Source organism: Arvicola amphibius, chromosome 8, assembly GCF_903992535.2.
Source record: "Arvicola amphibius chromosome 8, mArvAmp1.2, whole genome shotgun sequence".
NCBI lineage: Eukaryota > Metazoa > Chordata > Mammalia > Rodentia > Cricetidae > Arvicola > Arvicola amphibius.
In genome coordinates this window covers 64,077,224-64,094,073 of record NC_052054.1, presented here as the reverse complement: position 1 = coordinate 64,094,073, position 16,850 = coordinate 64,077,224, and the positions used below count along the sequence as shown (strand labels likewise).

General features: G+C 37.7%; 1 protein-coding gene and 1 pseudogene across 1 annotated transcript; one reads left to right on the top strand and one right to left on the bottom strand.

The window, feature by feature from the left end:
- Positions 1 to 645: 645 nt before the first annotated feature.
- Positions 646 to 14,472, bottom strand: LOC119821042 (gastrula zinc finger protein XlCGF26.1-like). The gene is made up of 7 exons (XM_038339858.1): positions 14,276 to 14,472; positions 13,319 to 13,446; positions 13,003 to 13,078; positions 10,286 to 10,374; positions 6,192 to 6,274; positions 3,919 to 4,045; positions 646 to 2,654 (listed from the first exon to the last, which is right to left on the bottom strand). Exons 4-7 carry the CDS (start codon positions 10,314 to 10,316, stop codon positions 1,048 to 1,050), a joined length of 1,848 nt encoding a protein of 615 aa, XP_038195786.1. The 5' UTR covers positions 10,317 to 10,374; positions 13,003 to 13,078; positions 13,319 to 13,446; positions 14,276 to 14,472; the 3' UTR covers positions 646 to 1,047.
- LOC119821043 lies at positions 8,669 to 9,445 on the top strand (annotated as a pseudogene).
- Positions 14,473 to 16,850: the final 2,378 nt, after the last annotated feature.

Below are 16,850 nucleotides of genomic sequence, written 5' to 3'. Positions count from 1 at the left end.
ACAGATGTCTCAGTTCATTCTCTTGCACTATGTCTGCATGCATGTTTCCCATCAAGGTCATGGTGTCTCTTCAGAGCAATAAAAGCCTAATGAAGACAACTACACTTACATGGTTTACCTCCTGAATGAATACTCTAATATACTCTTTTAAAAAATGAGCAAACAGTAAAGGATTTCTCACATTTAGTGCATTCATAATATTTCTTTTTAGTATCTATTCTGATGTGTTCAAGTTGTTTTCCTGTCATCAAAGCAATTACACCTGACTATGATCCTATGGCCCTGCATTAAATACACTGTTGCTTGGGCTGTGGTTTGGTGGGATTTCTGACTCTGCTAGTACTGGCTGTGGCATAGCCAACATATGTAGCTTTTACCTAAGTCTTTATTGTTCTATTTACCAATAAAGGCTCAGGACTCAGACATTGGGGTGAAAACATGTGTTCGAGGAGGCCGCTTGTTTGTTCTCGGCTGCTCAGCCCCGAAATAACTACACAGAGACTGTATTATTTAATAATCACTGCATGGTCTATTAGCTCTAGCTTCTTATTGGCTAGCTTTTATACATCTTAATTTAACTAATTTCTATTAATCTGCATATCACCACGTGGCAGTGGCTTACCAGCAAGGTTCTGGCTTGTCTGTTCTCCCAACATTCAGTTTAGTTTTTCCCGCCTACCTCTATTCTGCCCTGCCAGGCCCAAGACAGATAATTTATTCATTAACCAATAAAAGCAATACATGTACAGAAGGACTTCCCACACCAAACATGCTGGTTCAGAGAGGCCTAGAGACTCAGCAAGAGAGTGTCTCCCCAACCATCTCAAACTAAAAAGACTTTGAAATTCCAAATTGCTCATCTATTCCTTATTGTTCATCTCTGCATCTTACTTTCAATTGCTACTTCCTGTTAAATAGTTCTGGGTTTCAGTCCCTCATCCAAGATTAATATTATCAAAACTCAGGCTTCACAGTGTAATCAAATGTCCCAGAACATATTCTAAGAGTTGAACCAACAGTAAAGCATTTCTCACAATTGCTACATTTCTAAAGTTTCTCTAATGTATGTATTCTCTGATGACCTCTAAGATTGGCTTTTCTGGTAAAGGATTTGTTACACTCAGTACATTTGTAAGGTTTCTCTCCTGTATGAGTTCTCTGGTGAGTCATAAGTTGGACTTTCTGGGCAAAGGATTTGTCACAATCACTACATTTGTAAGGTTTCTCTCCTGTGTGGATTCTCTGATGAGTTCTAAGACCGTCTTTTGTGGTAAAGGATTTGTCACATTCACTACATTTGAAAGGTTTCTCACCTGTATGAGTTTTCAGATGTGTTCTAAGATTTGAGCCATATGAAAATGATTTGTCACATTCACTACATTGGTAAGGTTTCTCATCTGAATGACTTTTCAGATGTGTTTTAAGATTTGAGCTACTGGAAAAAGATTTACCACATTCACTACATTTGTAAGGTTTCTCCCCTGTGTGGAGTCTCTGATGAGTTCTAAGACTGCTTTTTGTGGTAAAGAATTTGTCACATTCACTACACCTGTAAGGTTTTGCACCTATATGACTTTTCAGATGATTTCTAAGACTTGGGCTACCTCTAAAACATTTGCCACATTCACTACATTTGTAAGGTTTCTCTCCTGTGTGGAGTCTCTGATGAATTCTAAGATAGTCTTTTGAGGTAAAGGATTTCTCACATTCGTTGCATTTGTAAGGTTTCTCTCCTGTGTGGATTCTCTGATGAGTTCTAAGGTTGTCTTTTGTGGTAAAGGATTTTTCACATTCGCTACATTTGTAAGGTTTCTCACCTCTATGTCTTTTCATATGATTTCTAAGATTGGGGTCACTTCTAAAAGATTTGCCACATTCATTACATTTGTATGGTTTCTCTCCTGTGTGGATTCTCTGATGAGTTCTAAGGTTTTGTTTTGCAGAAAATGATTTGTCACATTCACTACATTTGTAAGGTTTCCCTCGAATGTGGATCCTAAAATGTCTTTCAAAGTCTGATGTGTGACAGAAGCACTTACCACATTCTGAACATTTATAAGGTTTTTCCAGACAGTGGGTTTTGTAATGGACATTGAGTTGTGAAAAATGCAAAAAGGAATTACTACATTTTGTACATTTATAGGTTTTTTCTTTAGTATGGGCTCTCTGATGGCTAATGAGGCTTGAGTAAGTCTTGAAGAATTTTCCACATTTCCTGCAATGGTGTGGTTTCTTCCCATCATCAGTTTGTTTCAAGATAATTTCTCTATTAGAGTGAAAAGATGGACCATACTTTGTATTTTTCTGTTCTTTCTTTCTTTTGTGAGTACTTTGATTTTGGCTAATGATGAAACACAAATTTAAACAACTTACATAGTCTTCATATTTGCAAAGTTCGTCACCAGCATTTCCACTTTTGTGTCTATTGAGGATTGTGGTTTCAACACAGGCAGGTATGTGGTTACCAAAACTGTACTTGTAATTTTCTGCAGTATTCCTTGTATCATAAGGTGTACATTGGCAGGGTTCATGAATCACTTGACCAAGCTCATAACATTTGTAAGATTTCTCTTGAATATTTTCATGATCATGGATAAAAGTTTTTGTGCCTTGGTTCAGGACCTTTTCACATTTATCACATAAATGATGTTTTTCTGAAAAATTAGTACAGTTATGGATAATAGCAATTAATGCACAAATAACAGATTCAATACCTGATGTTTTCTTAGTATAACATATAAACTAGTAACATTCAGAAACAGAAGTGTTAACCAAGGAATTTTCTGTTTCACAATCATTAAATGGATGCTCAGAGAATCTCCAATCTGATATATATCAAACTACAGGGACCAATAATAGCCTACTCATTCTTTTTCTTTTTATTTTTTTTCATTTATTTGACATCTCAAAGGCAGTTTCTCCCCCTTCTCTTCTCTCCTGTTTCTTCTGCTCCCCTACCCTCTGCCCCCCTATCAATTTTTCTTCAGTTTCTGTTCTGAAAATGGCAGGCCTCCCATGAATGTCAAGAAAGCATGGCATATTAAGTTGAGGTAGAACTAAGCTCCTTCCTTTATATTAAGGTTGGGCAAAGCAACCCACTATGAGGAATAAGTTCACAATAGCAAGCCAAAAATTCAGGTAAAGGCAGTGTTGCTACTGCTAGGAGTTCCACAAATAGACCAAGCTACACAACTGTAGTACATAGACATCTTAGGTCAATCCCATATATAGCCTTCTCATTCTTATCTAAACACTGTACTTTGAGCCCATAAGACAAACAAGTGTTTGAGAAGTAAAGAACTTTGAGAAAGAAGCTCTGTGAAGGATCATATGAAGAATGTTTCCCTATTTATTATGTTTTTGAAACAGAGTCACACAGTACAGCTTTCATCAGCTAGAAACTCATAAAGTAGTTCAGCAGGGAACTCAACATGTTCTCCTGATTCAGCCTCCAAAGTGCAAATATTAAACTCATGCTGTGACAGTATGAAACAGCAACTCCACCTCAAAAAAGCAAAAAAAACCCGACATTCTTACAAGCAACAGCTCTTTCTCTAAAACCTTTTGTGTTGTTTATAATCAGAAATAGGTGGAGAGTTTAAGCCAAAACAAAATTAAAATATTCTCATTATTAAGAGTACTGTAATATACTTCCTTGTTTTGAATATTCAATATTCTTTGAATATTTAAATTTTCTTTATATATTAGATAGGAGGGCTGAAGATATCACAGTGAATATAACATCAGTTACTCTTCCAGAGAATACAGAAAATTGACAGTGAAGGATAAAATAGTTATGTTGGTAACCAGAATTTCCCTCATTTCTGGGATTCTCTAGGTTCAGAGAGTTTACATAGATACAAAGTAGGTAAATTAAAAAAAAATGAATAAGTAATTCTATAAGAAGAACATTCTTACCCACAAAGAGTAGATTGTTGTAATTCTCCAACATCACATCCATGTACAAAGCTCTCTGAGCACAGTCTAGACATTCCCATTCTTCCTGTGAGAGGTCCACAGCCACATCCCTGAATGTTAACAGACCCTGCAATGAGAAATTACTCATTTACCATGCACTGCTTGACAAATGATTTCTTGGTTTAAAAAGACCTACAGATGTTCATGATATAGACGAGCCATGGCAATTTTTAAAGGACAAGAGTTTTCTAGAAGTTCTATATTATTACTTTCAGAGACAATATATAGACTGATGTTGTACACTGCTTATATCCATTAGGTCTCTTACCTCCGTAAATTTACTAGTTATTTCTAAGATCCGAATAGCAAATACAAGATTTCCCACAATCACTAAATTTGAAAAATTTGTCTCGAGTTTACAGTCTATAATTTCTTAAAGTTCTTGAAAATGAGGTTTGATTCTCAGCACACTTAGGGCAATACAAAACATAACTTAATCTCAGATCCTTGAAATCCAATGTTCTCTGCTGAACCATAAATATTGGAGCTGCCACCAGAGACAGACATGCCGAAACTTTGCCGGTAAGCCACAGCGATGTGGTGATACACAGCTTAATGGAGATTGGTTAGTTTAGGATATAAGAGTTAGCCATAAATACGCTTAAGCTATTGGCCAAAAAGTATTGCAAATAATATAGTTTCTGTGTGGTTATTTTGAATCTGAGCAGCCGGGCACAAACAAGCAGCCTTCTACTACATGTATGTATGTATGTATGTATGTATATGTATAATTGGAATTTTATTTTTTAAAAAATACTTTATCAAATATTTATTGTCTTGGTTGTATTTCCAATCTCTGTGAACATTTTGATGTAATATTCTATTATATTCTATAAAATTCTAGATGAATTTTAATTCATTCATCTAACAGGATTTTACCATAGATAAGTATCATTTATGATTACACCTTCATTTTTTAAAAACTAGAATATACAGGGTCATATACTGTCACAGTGTGCACCAGAAATGTTAATCCAGAGCCTGAAGACATGGCTCAGAGGTAAAAGATATTTTCTGTTCCTGCAGAAAAACCTATTTTAATTCTTTCTAAACACATGGTAACTAACTACAATGTCTGACTTCAGGGATCCAGGGGAATAATTCATCATATAGTGTACATAAACATATGCAGTAAACCCTCATATACTTAAATAAAATACTACTGTAAAAAAAGAAATAGAAACATTAAGATAATTCTTCAGAATTTTCTCCCTATGGTAATACAAATCTCCAGGGAGAGGAAAAAAAAACCCAAAACATAGGCTAGAGAGGGCCTTCTTTGACCAAAAGAAAAGAAAAGAAAAGAGTAAAGTCATTAAAAGAGACAGACGTTTATGCTTCAAAACTAATGACTTATGTGAAGTACACAGTCAGTTCTCTATAGAAAATTCTTACTAATATATTCTACATGATGACATACAAAAGGTGGGACAGAAGTGCTCATGCCCCTTCTGAAAAATAAAATAAAAGATAGAGAAAATAAGATTTTTCTTAAGAGAATTAACTGCTGAACTTTGAAGAGAATTTTTCCTGAGATAAGTACATTTCAGGTGTCAACACACATCACTGTGTGACATAATATGGCAAAAAGACAAACCAGAATACTATAACCTTCATATCTTCACAGACATATCAACTTTCTGGTAAGAACAAGCCATATATTACTTCTATCATCTACACTCCCTATGGTGCTAAAACATTTACTATTAAGGTTCAAGACAATGAGTCTCTTCTAGCCCAGCTTTTCTGTAAGTTGCTCAGTGATATCAGTAAAAAGGTCCATGTAATGTCATTTCCATGTTCATAAGCCTGTTCCTGGAAAGCTGACCATTACAGATATACAACTATGTGGCATATGAGACCATCCTTCCTAATATAAAAGGATACAGTCCACTCTATGTGAAAAATGGCCATCAATATATTTCTTTGAGTGTCATTTACAATAGCTTGTGTTTTAGAACTTCAAGTTTTAAGTCAATGGAAATTCATGGCCTCACAGTATAAAACCAAGTGAAAATTTAATGGGACCAGTCTCTGCTATACAGTTAAAATATATAAAGACATAAACTTGAATGTAAAAGAAGAAAAAGACAAATAAATTAGGCAAAAAAAAAAAACCACTTTCAGTAACATTGTCACTGATAGGGAATTTAGAAATTATATGGTTTCAATAATGAAAACAATTTTCAAAGAAATGTGAACATGGCACTGACCTGGGGAGCATTTACCACAGATGCACTCATTCTTCTTCTTCTTGTTGTGTCTGATTCTCTCTCAGAAAACAAAGACTGGAATTCTTGTAGAAATTTCCATCAAGGTGTCAAAAATACAAAATTAAAATTAATACATCTAAATTAAGGTCAATGCCAAACCACATAAAAAAGACTAAAAATAAAACAAAATGATACCAAAAATTTTGTCAACATTCCTACAGAGAGGAAAGCATGGAAGGATATATTTAGAGTGATGAAAGAAAATGGCTATGAGCCTGATCATTGCAACCGGAAACATGGGCTCTTAAAATTCATGGAGAAGGAAAGGCATATGAAGACGGTTATAAATGACAGAGGTCATCTGATGTGGGAGAGTCTTCTGTTTGTGCTGATTTCATTGTTTAATAAAGAAACTGCCTTGGCCCATTTAATAGGCCAGCCCTTAGGTGGGTGGAGTAGACAGAACAGGAAGAAGGAAGTGAGGTAGATGGCTCAGGCAGATGCCTCAGGCAATCGCCATGCCTCGCCTCTCTGGGGCAGATGCCATGCCTCTCCTCTCTGAGCCAGACTCGATGAAGCTCTGGCCCAAGATGGACGTACACTAGAATCTTCCCAGTAAGGCACCACTTCATGGTGCTACACAGATTATGAGATATGGGTTAATCAAGATGTGAGTAAGAGGCTGAAACTAATGGGCCAGGCAGTGTTTAAATGAATGCAGTTAGTGTGTTGTTATTTGGGGACATAAGCTAGCCAGGCGGCCAGGAGCCGGGTGGGACAAAAAGAAGGCTTCATCGCCATTTTTGAGGCCATTTTCATAGCCATTTCTATGACTTAGACTCCTTAGGATAGGATAACTATTCAAACATTTAGTATAAGTGTCTTGTTTGATATTGTTCATGCTGGTTGTAATTCTAATTTTTATACTTGATATTTGTTCTTATTATATAAAGTTTTGTATATAGGCTTAGAACTCTCTTATTTAGTCAAAATGGGAATGTGCTATGGTAACTCCTACAACCTAACAGCCTTTAAGATGGCCCATTTTGTGTGCATTCTCATGTACTATAATACAACTTCTCAGGCCCAGAACTAGGGTTATGACTTGGCCTAACATAATATCCACACCATCAGTCATCTGCTGAAACATGTGAAGGGACCTCACCTGCAGACCCAAAGCTGCAGGATATCCACAACAGGGTAACACCAGGATATCCTAGAAGAGTACTAGTGACTGCCTAGCATCAATATTGTATTAGAAACCAGAGGCCTCGAACCTGACAAATAGTTCTTTGCAATGAGCACTTGCAACTAAAGATATATGGACAAAGACGTTTACAGAGTAACTCACTGTGTAACACTGAAGCTTCCATGATGAAATTTTAATTTTTTTTTTATTTTTCCCCCTTTTTTCTCTTAAATTTTGTTTTATTGGGGGCAGCAGGGGCAGAAGGCAGAAGCGAAGGGACAGAGAAATGAATAGGATCAATAAACATGATGTAATAGATGCACAGAATAAATAAAAAGAAATTAAAATAAGATTTATATATGTTAATGTCATTTGTATGGATATTTTTCTTCAGGTAAGTCTGGGCACATCATGCATAAAGTGCCTGCAATGGCCATAAGGGGGCACTAGATCCTTTGGGACCTGAGTTCAGTCACCATGTATATATGTTAAACTGAAGCTAGAAACTGCAAGAGCAACAAGTGATCTTAACTGCTGAGCCACCTCTCCAGCACTTGGCTTATTGTTCCTTAATTAGCTATTGTGGAGACTTAAATCAATGAACAGTGACACAGAGTGGGGTGACAAAGACACTGAAAAGTTTTGTCAGCAACAGGCTCTGGCTGTAAAAGACATTAGTCCATAATTATGTTGCTGAGGACATACAAGCAAAAGAACAAGTCAATCTGAAATATGATATAGAAAGATATTAGAAAGGCTGTATAGAATTAACGAAATAGAGACTCAAAGACAATAAAATGAGTCAAGGAAACAGATTCATTTCTATGAAGAGACAAAAGTACAGATGAAGCCTTTTTCACCTAATCCAAACCAAAAGATGACTTCCTAAATAAAGGAACTGGAGCTGAAAAGAAGGCATTGAGGTATATGCCAATGACTTTAGAATTACCTTATAGAGTGCTATGGAAGGTCGTATGCAAAGAAACTGAAACTGAAGAAGAAAAGGATGAGCTCCTAGAAACAAGTAAACAATTCACCCTTCTAAGTTATAAAACTAGAAAAAGGCATTAAGCAGAGCTGAGACTGAAGCAGGAGAGTTTTCTCTAACACTGTCTGAAGACTAGACAGATTCAGCACAGAATTCTTTCCTCTAGCCAAACCTTATACTAATGCCAATAGGAGAACAGTAAATAAAACTCAAAGATAAAGAAATGCCAGACAGCTATGGTAGAAACCTGGCATTATCTAGACACCTAAAGAAGGTGAGCCCACCTCTCTTTTTCGTGGCGCTTCCTAGGCGGTCGGCTGTGCGAAGATGAAGCTGAATATCTCCTTCCCTGCCACCGGCTGCCAGAAACTCATCGAAGTGGACAATGAACGCAAGCTTCGGACCTTCTATGAGAAGCGCATGGCCACGGAAGTGGCTACCAATGCCCTGGGGGAAGAGTGGAAGGGTTATGTGGTCCGAATCAGTGGCGGCAGTGACAAACAAGGTTTTCCCATGAAACAAGGTATCCTGACCCATGGCTGAGTGCACCTGCTGTTGAGTAAGGGGCATTCTTGTTATAGACCAAGGAGAACTGGAGAGAGGAAGCGCAAATTTGTCGGAGGATGCGTTGTGGATGCCAACCTGAGTGTTCTCAACTTGGTTATTGTAAAAAAAGGAGAGAAGGATATTCCTGGAGTGACAGATACTACTGTGCCTCGTCGGCTGGGACCTAAAAGAGCTAGCAGAATCCGAAAGCTTTTCAATCTCTCTAAAGAAGATGACGTCCGCCAGTACGTTGTCAGAAAGCCTTTAAACAAAGAAGGTAAGAAGCCCAGGACCAAGGCACCCAAGATTCAGCGTCTTGTGACTCCACGTGTCCTGCAACACAAACACCGGCATATTGCTCTGAAGAAGCAACGAACAAAGATAAAGAAGGAGGAGGCTGCAGAATATGCTAAACTTTTGGCCAAAAGAATGAAGGAAGCCAAGGAAAAGTGCCAGGAACAGATTGCCAAGAGGCAAAGGCTGTCCTCGCTGAGAGCTTCTACTTCTAAGTCTGAGTCCAGTCAAAAATAAGTCCATAAGGGTAACAAATAAATGATCAGACCATGAAAAAAAAAAAAAAGAAGGTGAGCCCAAACAAATATATTCAAAGGAAAATCACAGACTAGTTGTCAAGATGGACATACACACAGAAATTATCTCTAAATGACATGGAAATAGAATGCAAGATGATTTAATGCCAAGAATGAAAGACCATTCCAACACCTATGAATTAATCAGTGTAAGATACCATATATGTGGAGAAAGAGAAGAAACATAATCATGTCAGCAGATCCATGAAAGGCCTGTGACAAAATATCACATTTGCTCATTATAAAAGAAGGTGAAAACAAAAGGAATATACCTCAGCAAAATAAAGACAATGAGACATAAACCTAAACATAACACTATGAAAGAACAGTTGGAATCCTTTCATTCTAATCAGGACAGAGAAGGATGTCCTCCACACTCAACACATTGCATGAGTGGGTTCACATATCAAGAACAGAGAAAATTTTAAAGGGAATTATATAGGAGAGTAAGAAACCAAATGGGCCTCTTAGAGAAGAAATAGAATTCTGAAATTTAAATGTATATACACCCATGAGAGAGCTCAGATCTGACAGATCTTTTCATATGCTGTATAATGCACATATAATATCCCTTGGTTTTTGTTTTGTTTTATTTTTGTTTTCTTTACATACCAACAAGAAGATGCTGAGAAGTCAGCAGACCACTCACAATATCTAAAAATCTCTTGGACTCCCTGGTGATAACATTCATAGTATTAAAATCTGCTATGCAGCCTGGGACAGGGAGCAGAGGTATCGATGGGCATACCCAGACTTGGATCCTATGTGCTATAATACCAACCTGTCAAGAAAAGAATGTCCATTGGTGTCATAGTGGCATGACTAGTTTCAGGGTAAAACAAGGCCTTCTGGTTTGATCTGAGGCTGACTCTATAGGAGAAAATACATGCATGACACTGGTAAACTGGTCATAAGCCAGTGATGGTGAAAGTCACAAGTGATAGGAGGTAATAGTGGTCATAGGTCCACTACTAACATCCTGCTACATGTACAAATATTTAAGCTGCCTTTTACTTGATCTGTTCATACCATAGCAGGGTGATGCTTCAGCCTGGGTCTAAGAAACTTGGTTTTCAATGGGCAACAGTTATTTCAGAGACTCATAACTAGCCAAAAACTGTGAATAGTTTACTGATCATTACCAAGGCTATATTCCCATATCTAAATTACAGAGAACAAGACAGGAGAGGAGGTAAAAGTTTTTAAGAGGGAGAGAATGGGGAGGTGACATATGAAAAATTCTCTTCTCATATAGTATGCCAGTTGGAATTATGGGTACATTATTGCCTGGCTACCTGTCAAAAACCTGCCCAAATCATAAGTGAAATATAAAGGATACAACTGGGAAGAAAACATATCTATTTAGGGATGGGACAGAGGGTGATATGGGGGTAATGATGAGTAAATAAGTGTATGTAATCATTAAGTATTAATATTTATTAATTATAAAATTGAACAAAATTTATACAAACATAATTTAAGTGGAGATATCAATGTCTATTTGGAGATAGAACTTTTGTTTTATCATCTCTATAACCAACCAATTAGAAAAGATTTATACTATTTGTTATTGCTTCTATTAATTTAATTAAAACTGAACACACATATAAATTAAAAAAGGAAAAATGCTAAGCAAGCACAAGAGAGACATGTAGAGTAGAAACTTGGATTCACTGGAGGAACTGAAGATGGCACTAGAAGATAGTAAAAACTTGCATACACACATTATTGTGAAAATGACAGTGTTAGAAGATTAACTCAAAATCTATGACAATCAAGGACTTGCTTCACTGGTACAGTAAAGAAACCCCTACAAATTTATAGAAGCATAAAAATCCTCAGAGTGCAGAGCAAACCACGACACACAGAGCAAAGTTTGAGTCATCTCAGCTGTGATTTCAAGATGACACCACAGACTGACAGGAACAACAATACCATTACAGTGGCAGAAGAGCAGACACCTAAAGCAATAAGAGCAGCAGAAAAAGGAAAATAAACACAATATAGAAAAATTAATAAAATGGTATATGTTTATATCTTCCTTCAGTGATGTTTGATAACATATAAGGATAATATTCCAAACATGAAGATAGGATACAGATTTTAAAAGAGAGAAAAAAACACCCTTAAATCAAAATATATACTTTCTATAAAAAGTATTTCCTTCAATTGTAAGGATACAAAGTGCTAAGAGTGGAGGAATTTTTATTTTCTGTGAAGAGGGTTGGTAATAATTATGGTGGGTAAAAGAAATGCTGAATCTATAAAAATACAAAAGAAATATTAACAAATGATCAAATGGTCCATTTCCCAATAGATATAAACCAAAAGAATACATAAGAGACATGTAAATACTGACTCATGGACAGCATGTTCTTGGTGTAGGAGGTCTTTCTCTTTATGTACTGCTTTCATTGGTTAAATAAAGAAACTGCCTTGGCCTTTTGATAGGGCAGCAGTTTGGTAGGCGGAGTACAAAGAACTGAATCCTGGGAGGAAGAAAGCGGGGTCAGGGATTGGTACTATGGAGCCAGCCACCAGGTCAGCCATGCTGAATCTTTCCTGGTAAGCCACAACCTCGTGGTGAACACAGATTATTAGAAACGAGTTAAATCAAGATGTGAGAGTTAGCCAATAAGAGGCTAGAAATAATGGGCCAGGCAGTGTTTAAATGAATACAGTTTCTGTGTAATTATTTCGGGGCTAAGCTAGGCAGGCGGCGGGACACAGCCTGCCGCTCATCCTACAACATGTTCTCATTCAAACATGTGAAGAAATATAAAAGGATATTTGTGCTCTGCAAAGATTCTAAGTAATTTGTACCCAGATCACACAGGCATTTTTTATGTAAATGGAGAAAATGTTCCTAAAATTTAAAAAATTATGAGAAAAATATGAAAACAGGATCAAAACCAAAGGTAATTTCAAAATATAAAAATTATAGCAATGCAAACTATGGAGTGTTGAAGACAGACAACAAGAGCATATCAAGACGTAGACAATGTAGATAGAGTCTAATACTTTGCAGAGATAGTAAGCAAACTCCTTACCAAAATCCTGCTGGAAATTAACTCTATATATAGACACAAAACCTGAAGGCATGCAAAAATGCTACAAAACCCTGCATTCAGGACAAAGATGCTTCAATGGTTCTAACTAACCACTGTATTAAAATTATTGTAATGAAACCACATAATATTGGTATAAAAACATAATCAGTGATGAAAATAGAGGAAGGGCAGCATCATTCTCATGCAAAGAAAAATAAATTTAACTCTAAGTATTAGTACTTAATAAAGAGTGTCAAACACCTATAATTGGACAATCCTGAAAGTATTCTCAGTGGAATTCTCTAGAATCATTTCTAATAAAATGAATAATAAATAATAGTAATTAAAATAATAAATAGAATGAGGCAAATCCAATCTCATGTCCTCCTTGTACTGTCACTTGAGCCCTTTCCATCCCTTAACGCCGTCATCAATCGCTGTAACATACCTGGATCCTCTCTCTTCACATCCAGGGCTCTTTGTTCTGACCCACAGGTGAGTAGGACTTATTGACAATGTGAGACCTGCATATGGGAAAGAGATTCCTCAGAAAGCACCTGGAACTTGTCATGGAGCAACAACAAAAGGTGCTAACATATGCTAAACATGAAGGAGACAGAAAATATAAAGAACACATCTCCTTCTCTTTGGATTTCACTTTATTCTCCAAGATGTGAGACTCATTCACACACATCTCACACATGTGCAGTTTTCTCAGGAACGCTGAGGAAGAGCAAGGGAGACTGCATGAAAACTATTCTCACCCTCAGAATCCACACTGCTAGACTTCTCCCAATGGAAGATCTTTGCAAAAAGCCCTGTGAGCAGAGAATAGGTATTCCCATGCCTCCTGCACGATGTCCAGAGTCACAGAAATGAATGTCAACAAACCCTGAAACAAACAAACAAACACAAAACAGTTTCACCACATGATGCACATGGGCAGAGTGCTTTTCTTCAACCAAGCAGGTATATTTCTGATACAGACGTGTAGTCATAATTATTCAAAAGATGCTTTCTAATTTTCTTTTAATCTAAAGTGACTTTGCTAACTATAAAACAGTATATCAGTGTGGTCTGATATACTCTAACAGCATGTACGTTGGGCTTGCCTGTACATTGGACCTAATGTGTAACACAAGAACACAGCATATGAGGACGCAATTCTGAATGCTGTATTTACATCCCACACTGCATATACCTCACACGGAAAATTAATAGGGAGTAAAGGGTTTACAACCCTATCTGTGGCACTCCATAAAATACATGTTCTCCATAAAATATAATCATATGTGCATTGGTTCCTCGTGTGATTATTATCTATAAACATCTTTGGCTAGTCTAAAGGGCAAAGGATACTCTCTTGAATAAGCAAGTGGTAAAACGGGAGTTAGAAAGCATGGATGATTTTAAATTTCAGGAGCGTTGAAACGGCCACAATAGCAAAGAAAACCCTGTTTGCAAACAAACAAACAAAAATAATGCAAATGTTCTTCCAGATTATTCTAGGAATTATTTTATGAGAAAATAGTCTTATTTTATGGTTCATAAGACAAGTGAAAAAAATACTAATATTAAGGCCCACTTCATAGGATCTCAAACATACCGACAAGGGAAAGATATCCACAACAAATTTTGAAAGCTGTGTCCTTTTCGGCCGTCTCAGCGAGCACACCCCAGGTCCCTTCCCTCCTGGTTCCCAGCCCTGCAGCTCCTCTGACCTGGGAGGTTCCAGGGCCGCCGCTGCGCTGCTGACTGCTGACTTTCCCAGGCCGCTCAGGGGCGACTGCGGCTCCAGGGAGTTTTCAGGTCCCTAGCCGGGTCTTCCGCGCCCAGTTCCGGACAATGCGGCTTCCCAAATCCAACAGGGACTAGCGGGATCGCCTGTCCCTTCAGCCTGGTTCTTGGAGCCGCTCCTCCTGGCCCCGCCCACTACACCGCGCTTCCGGTTACGTGATTCCTCTAATCCCGTATACCAGAAGCTCTATTTTTTTAGTTTTCCAAGTCCACCTCACTCTTTCTTTACCCCTTAATTCCGCTAAAGACGCAGGTCTCCCCACCCCGCCGGACACTCGTCCCTCCACTGGATGTCAGGCTGCCCTGGACCCGCTCTCAACAGCCTCCCCACATGTTTGGTACCAGCCTAGAGCAGAAATGGATCTAGGAGGACGCTGCACCGTGGTATCTGACCCCAACCCTGAGTTCCGAAACTTTCGGATATGTCACCATTAAGAAGGCAGATGCACGTAGTTAGTATGACAAAAGTTACGTTTTATTATGCTGGTTCCTTTATTTCTTTGATACTTTGCCATTTACCATGATATATGACTGGGTTTTTATTAAGGTCAGTTAGATTTATGCTACAACAGAGGTAGAGCAAATGCTCTTCCAGATAGTTCTGTGAATATCCTGGCAACTACAAGACAAATGAAAGGATCCCTGATAAGCCCCGGTCTGTATTAATTAAAGTTTACTGACGGGGGAGAGGTATCCACAATAGAATTCTGAGAGCCTGTGTCCCCTTCCTCAGAAACACAGAAACTGATCACCCCTGTGGTCCAGTCTGTTTCACAGTCCTGTTTTTCCTCTATTGGGTTTGTAGTTCCCAAAAGCACAGAGTACTCATAATTTCACCTCATTTTCCCACAGGGTGTGCTACAGCTGATGGAAGTTTTCCAGGACCTGTAAAATTCCATCCAAGTTCTGTTTTGTTCCTAAAAATGTAGGCCCCGGATATCCCTTTGGGAATTCCCATCAGTTTCCTGTGATCTGGCTCTCCCAACAAATGCTGCTTCCAAGTCCACAGACTGCTTCATTTGCCATCACCCTTCATATATGGTATTGTCCCTGCCCCACTGATTTGCATATGACTCTCTCAGTCCACACTCAACGCCACAAAGGTCCAGGTTGTCAGGGTACCTTAACTGCCTTTATTCAGCCCTGCCACATGCTTGCTACCACCGTAGACAAAAACTATGTTTATACATAATTACCAAGTAAAGAAAATAATGTTGTGATGTCTTTTCATTGTGCACAAATTTAAAATTTTACCATGATACTGGCAGTCTTTAGAGATGTAGAAGAATGATTTCAAGATCATCAAGCAGAGGTCTCTATCCATTGAATACCTAAAATTGGGATCTCCAGAGTCTATCCAGCCTGCTGCAAACCCAGATTATTAAGGACCAGTCCAGAAACTGAACCCTCCGTTGTCTGCTCTCTCAGGCCCAACATCCCTGATGCAGCACCAACTGACAGAAATAGCATTGAACATTTGGAAAGAAGAGCCTGAATTTATTCAAAATTGTACTAACTGTAGGAGCCAGCCATGATAAGCTAAATATGAACAGATCACCCAAAGCAAGTTTTTTACTTCCAACCATTATCACCTGCAAAGGTAGGATTCATCCATCAATAAATTTAATAGAGGCCTAAATCTCAGTAGTTTACCCTGAAGCAATGCCGGGTTGCAGGAAGAACCACAAGCTGATGTCTACTTAGGTTTGAGATGATCTTGAAGCATTTTCCACATTTCCTCCATTGGTGTGATTTCCTTCCACTATTGGTTTGTTTTAGTTTGAGTTTATTTTCAAAAATCATACTTCATATTTTTGTGTTCTTTCTTTCCTGTGTGGATTCTTTGATGTTGACTAATTATGGAACACAAATTGAAACTGCTTACATATTTGCAAGGTTCTTCTCCAGTGTTTCCACTTTTATATCTGTTTAGGTTTAGTGATTCAATATATGCATCTCGGTCATTATCAGATCCATTTTCTACAGTATCACTTGTGTTGGGAAGTGTACAGTGGGAGGATTTGTGAGTCACTTTGCCAAACATATTACATTTATAAAACTTCTCTTGGATATTCTTATGATTGTACAGAATATGCTTTATGCCTTGATCCAAGATCTTCTCATATTTATCATACATGATGTAGTTCTCTGAAAATTTCAGAGAATTCAGGGAATACTGCACAAGTAAAAGATTCAATAACTGATATTTTCTCAAATTTAATTAAACAAGTAAGTTATAAATTCTCAGAATAGTAGACTTAGTGGAGGCCTTTTCTGTTGCATAATCATTAATTGGATGCTCAGAGGAACCCCCAATTTGATCTATACCAAACCACAGGGACCAATAATATCTTTCTCATTTTTATCTAAACAGTGTACCTTGCATAAGGTAGGCCAATAGGTGATAGAGCAATAATGAAAGGGCCTCTCTGAAGGATCATATGAAGAATAGTTCTCTATTTTCTTATTCATGTTCTTGAGAGTTATACTGTGTAGTCA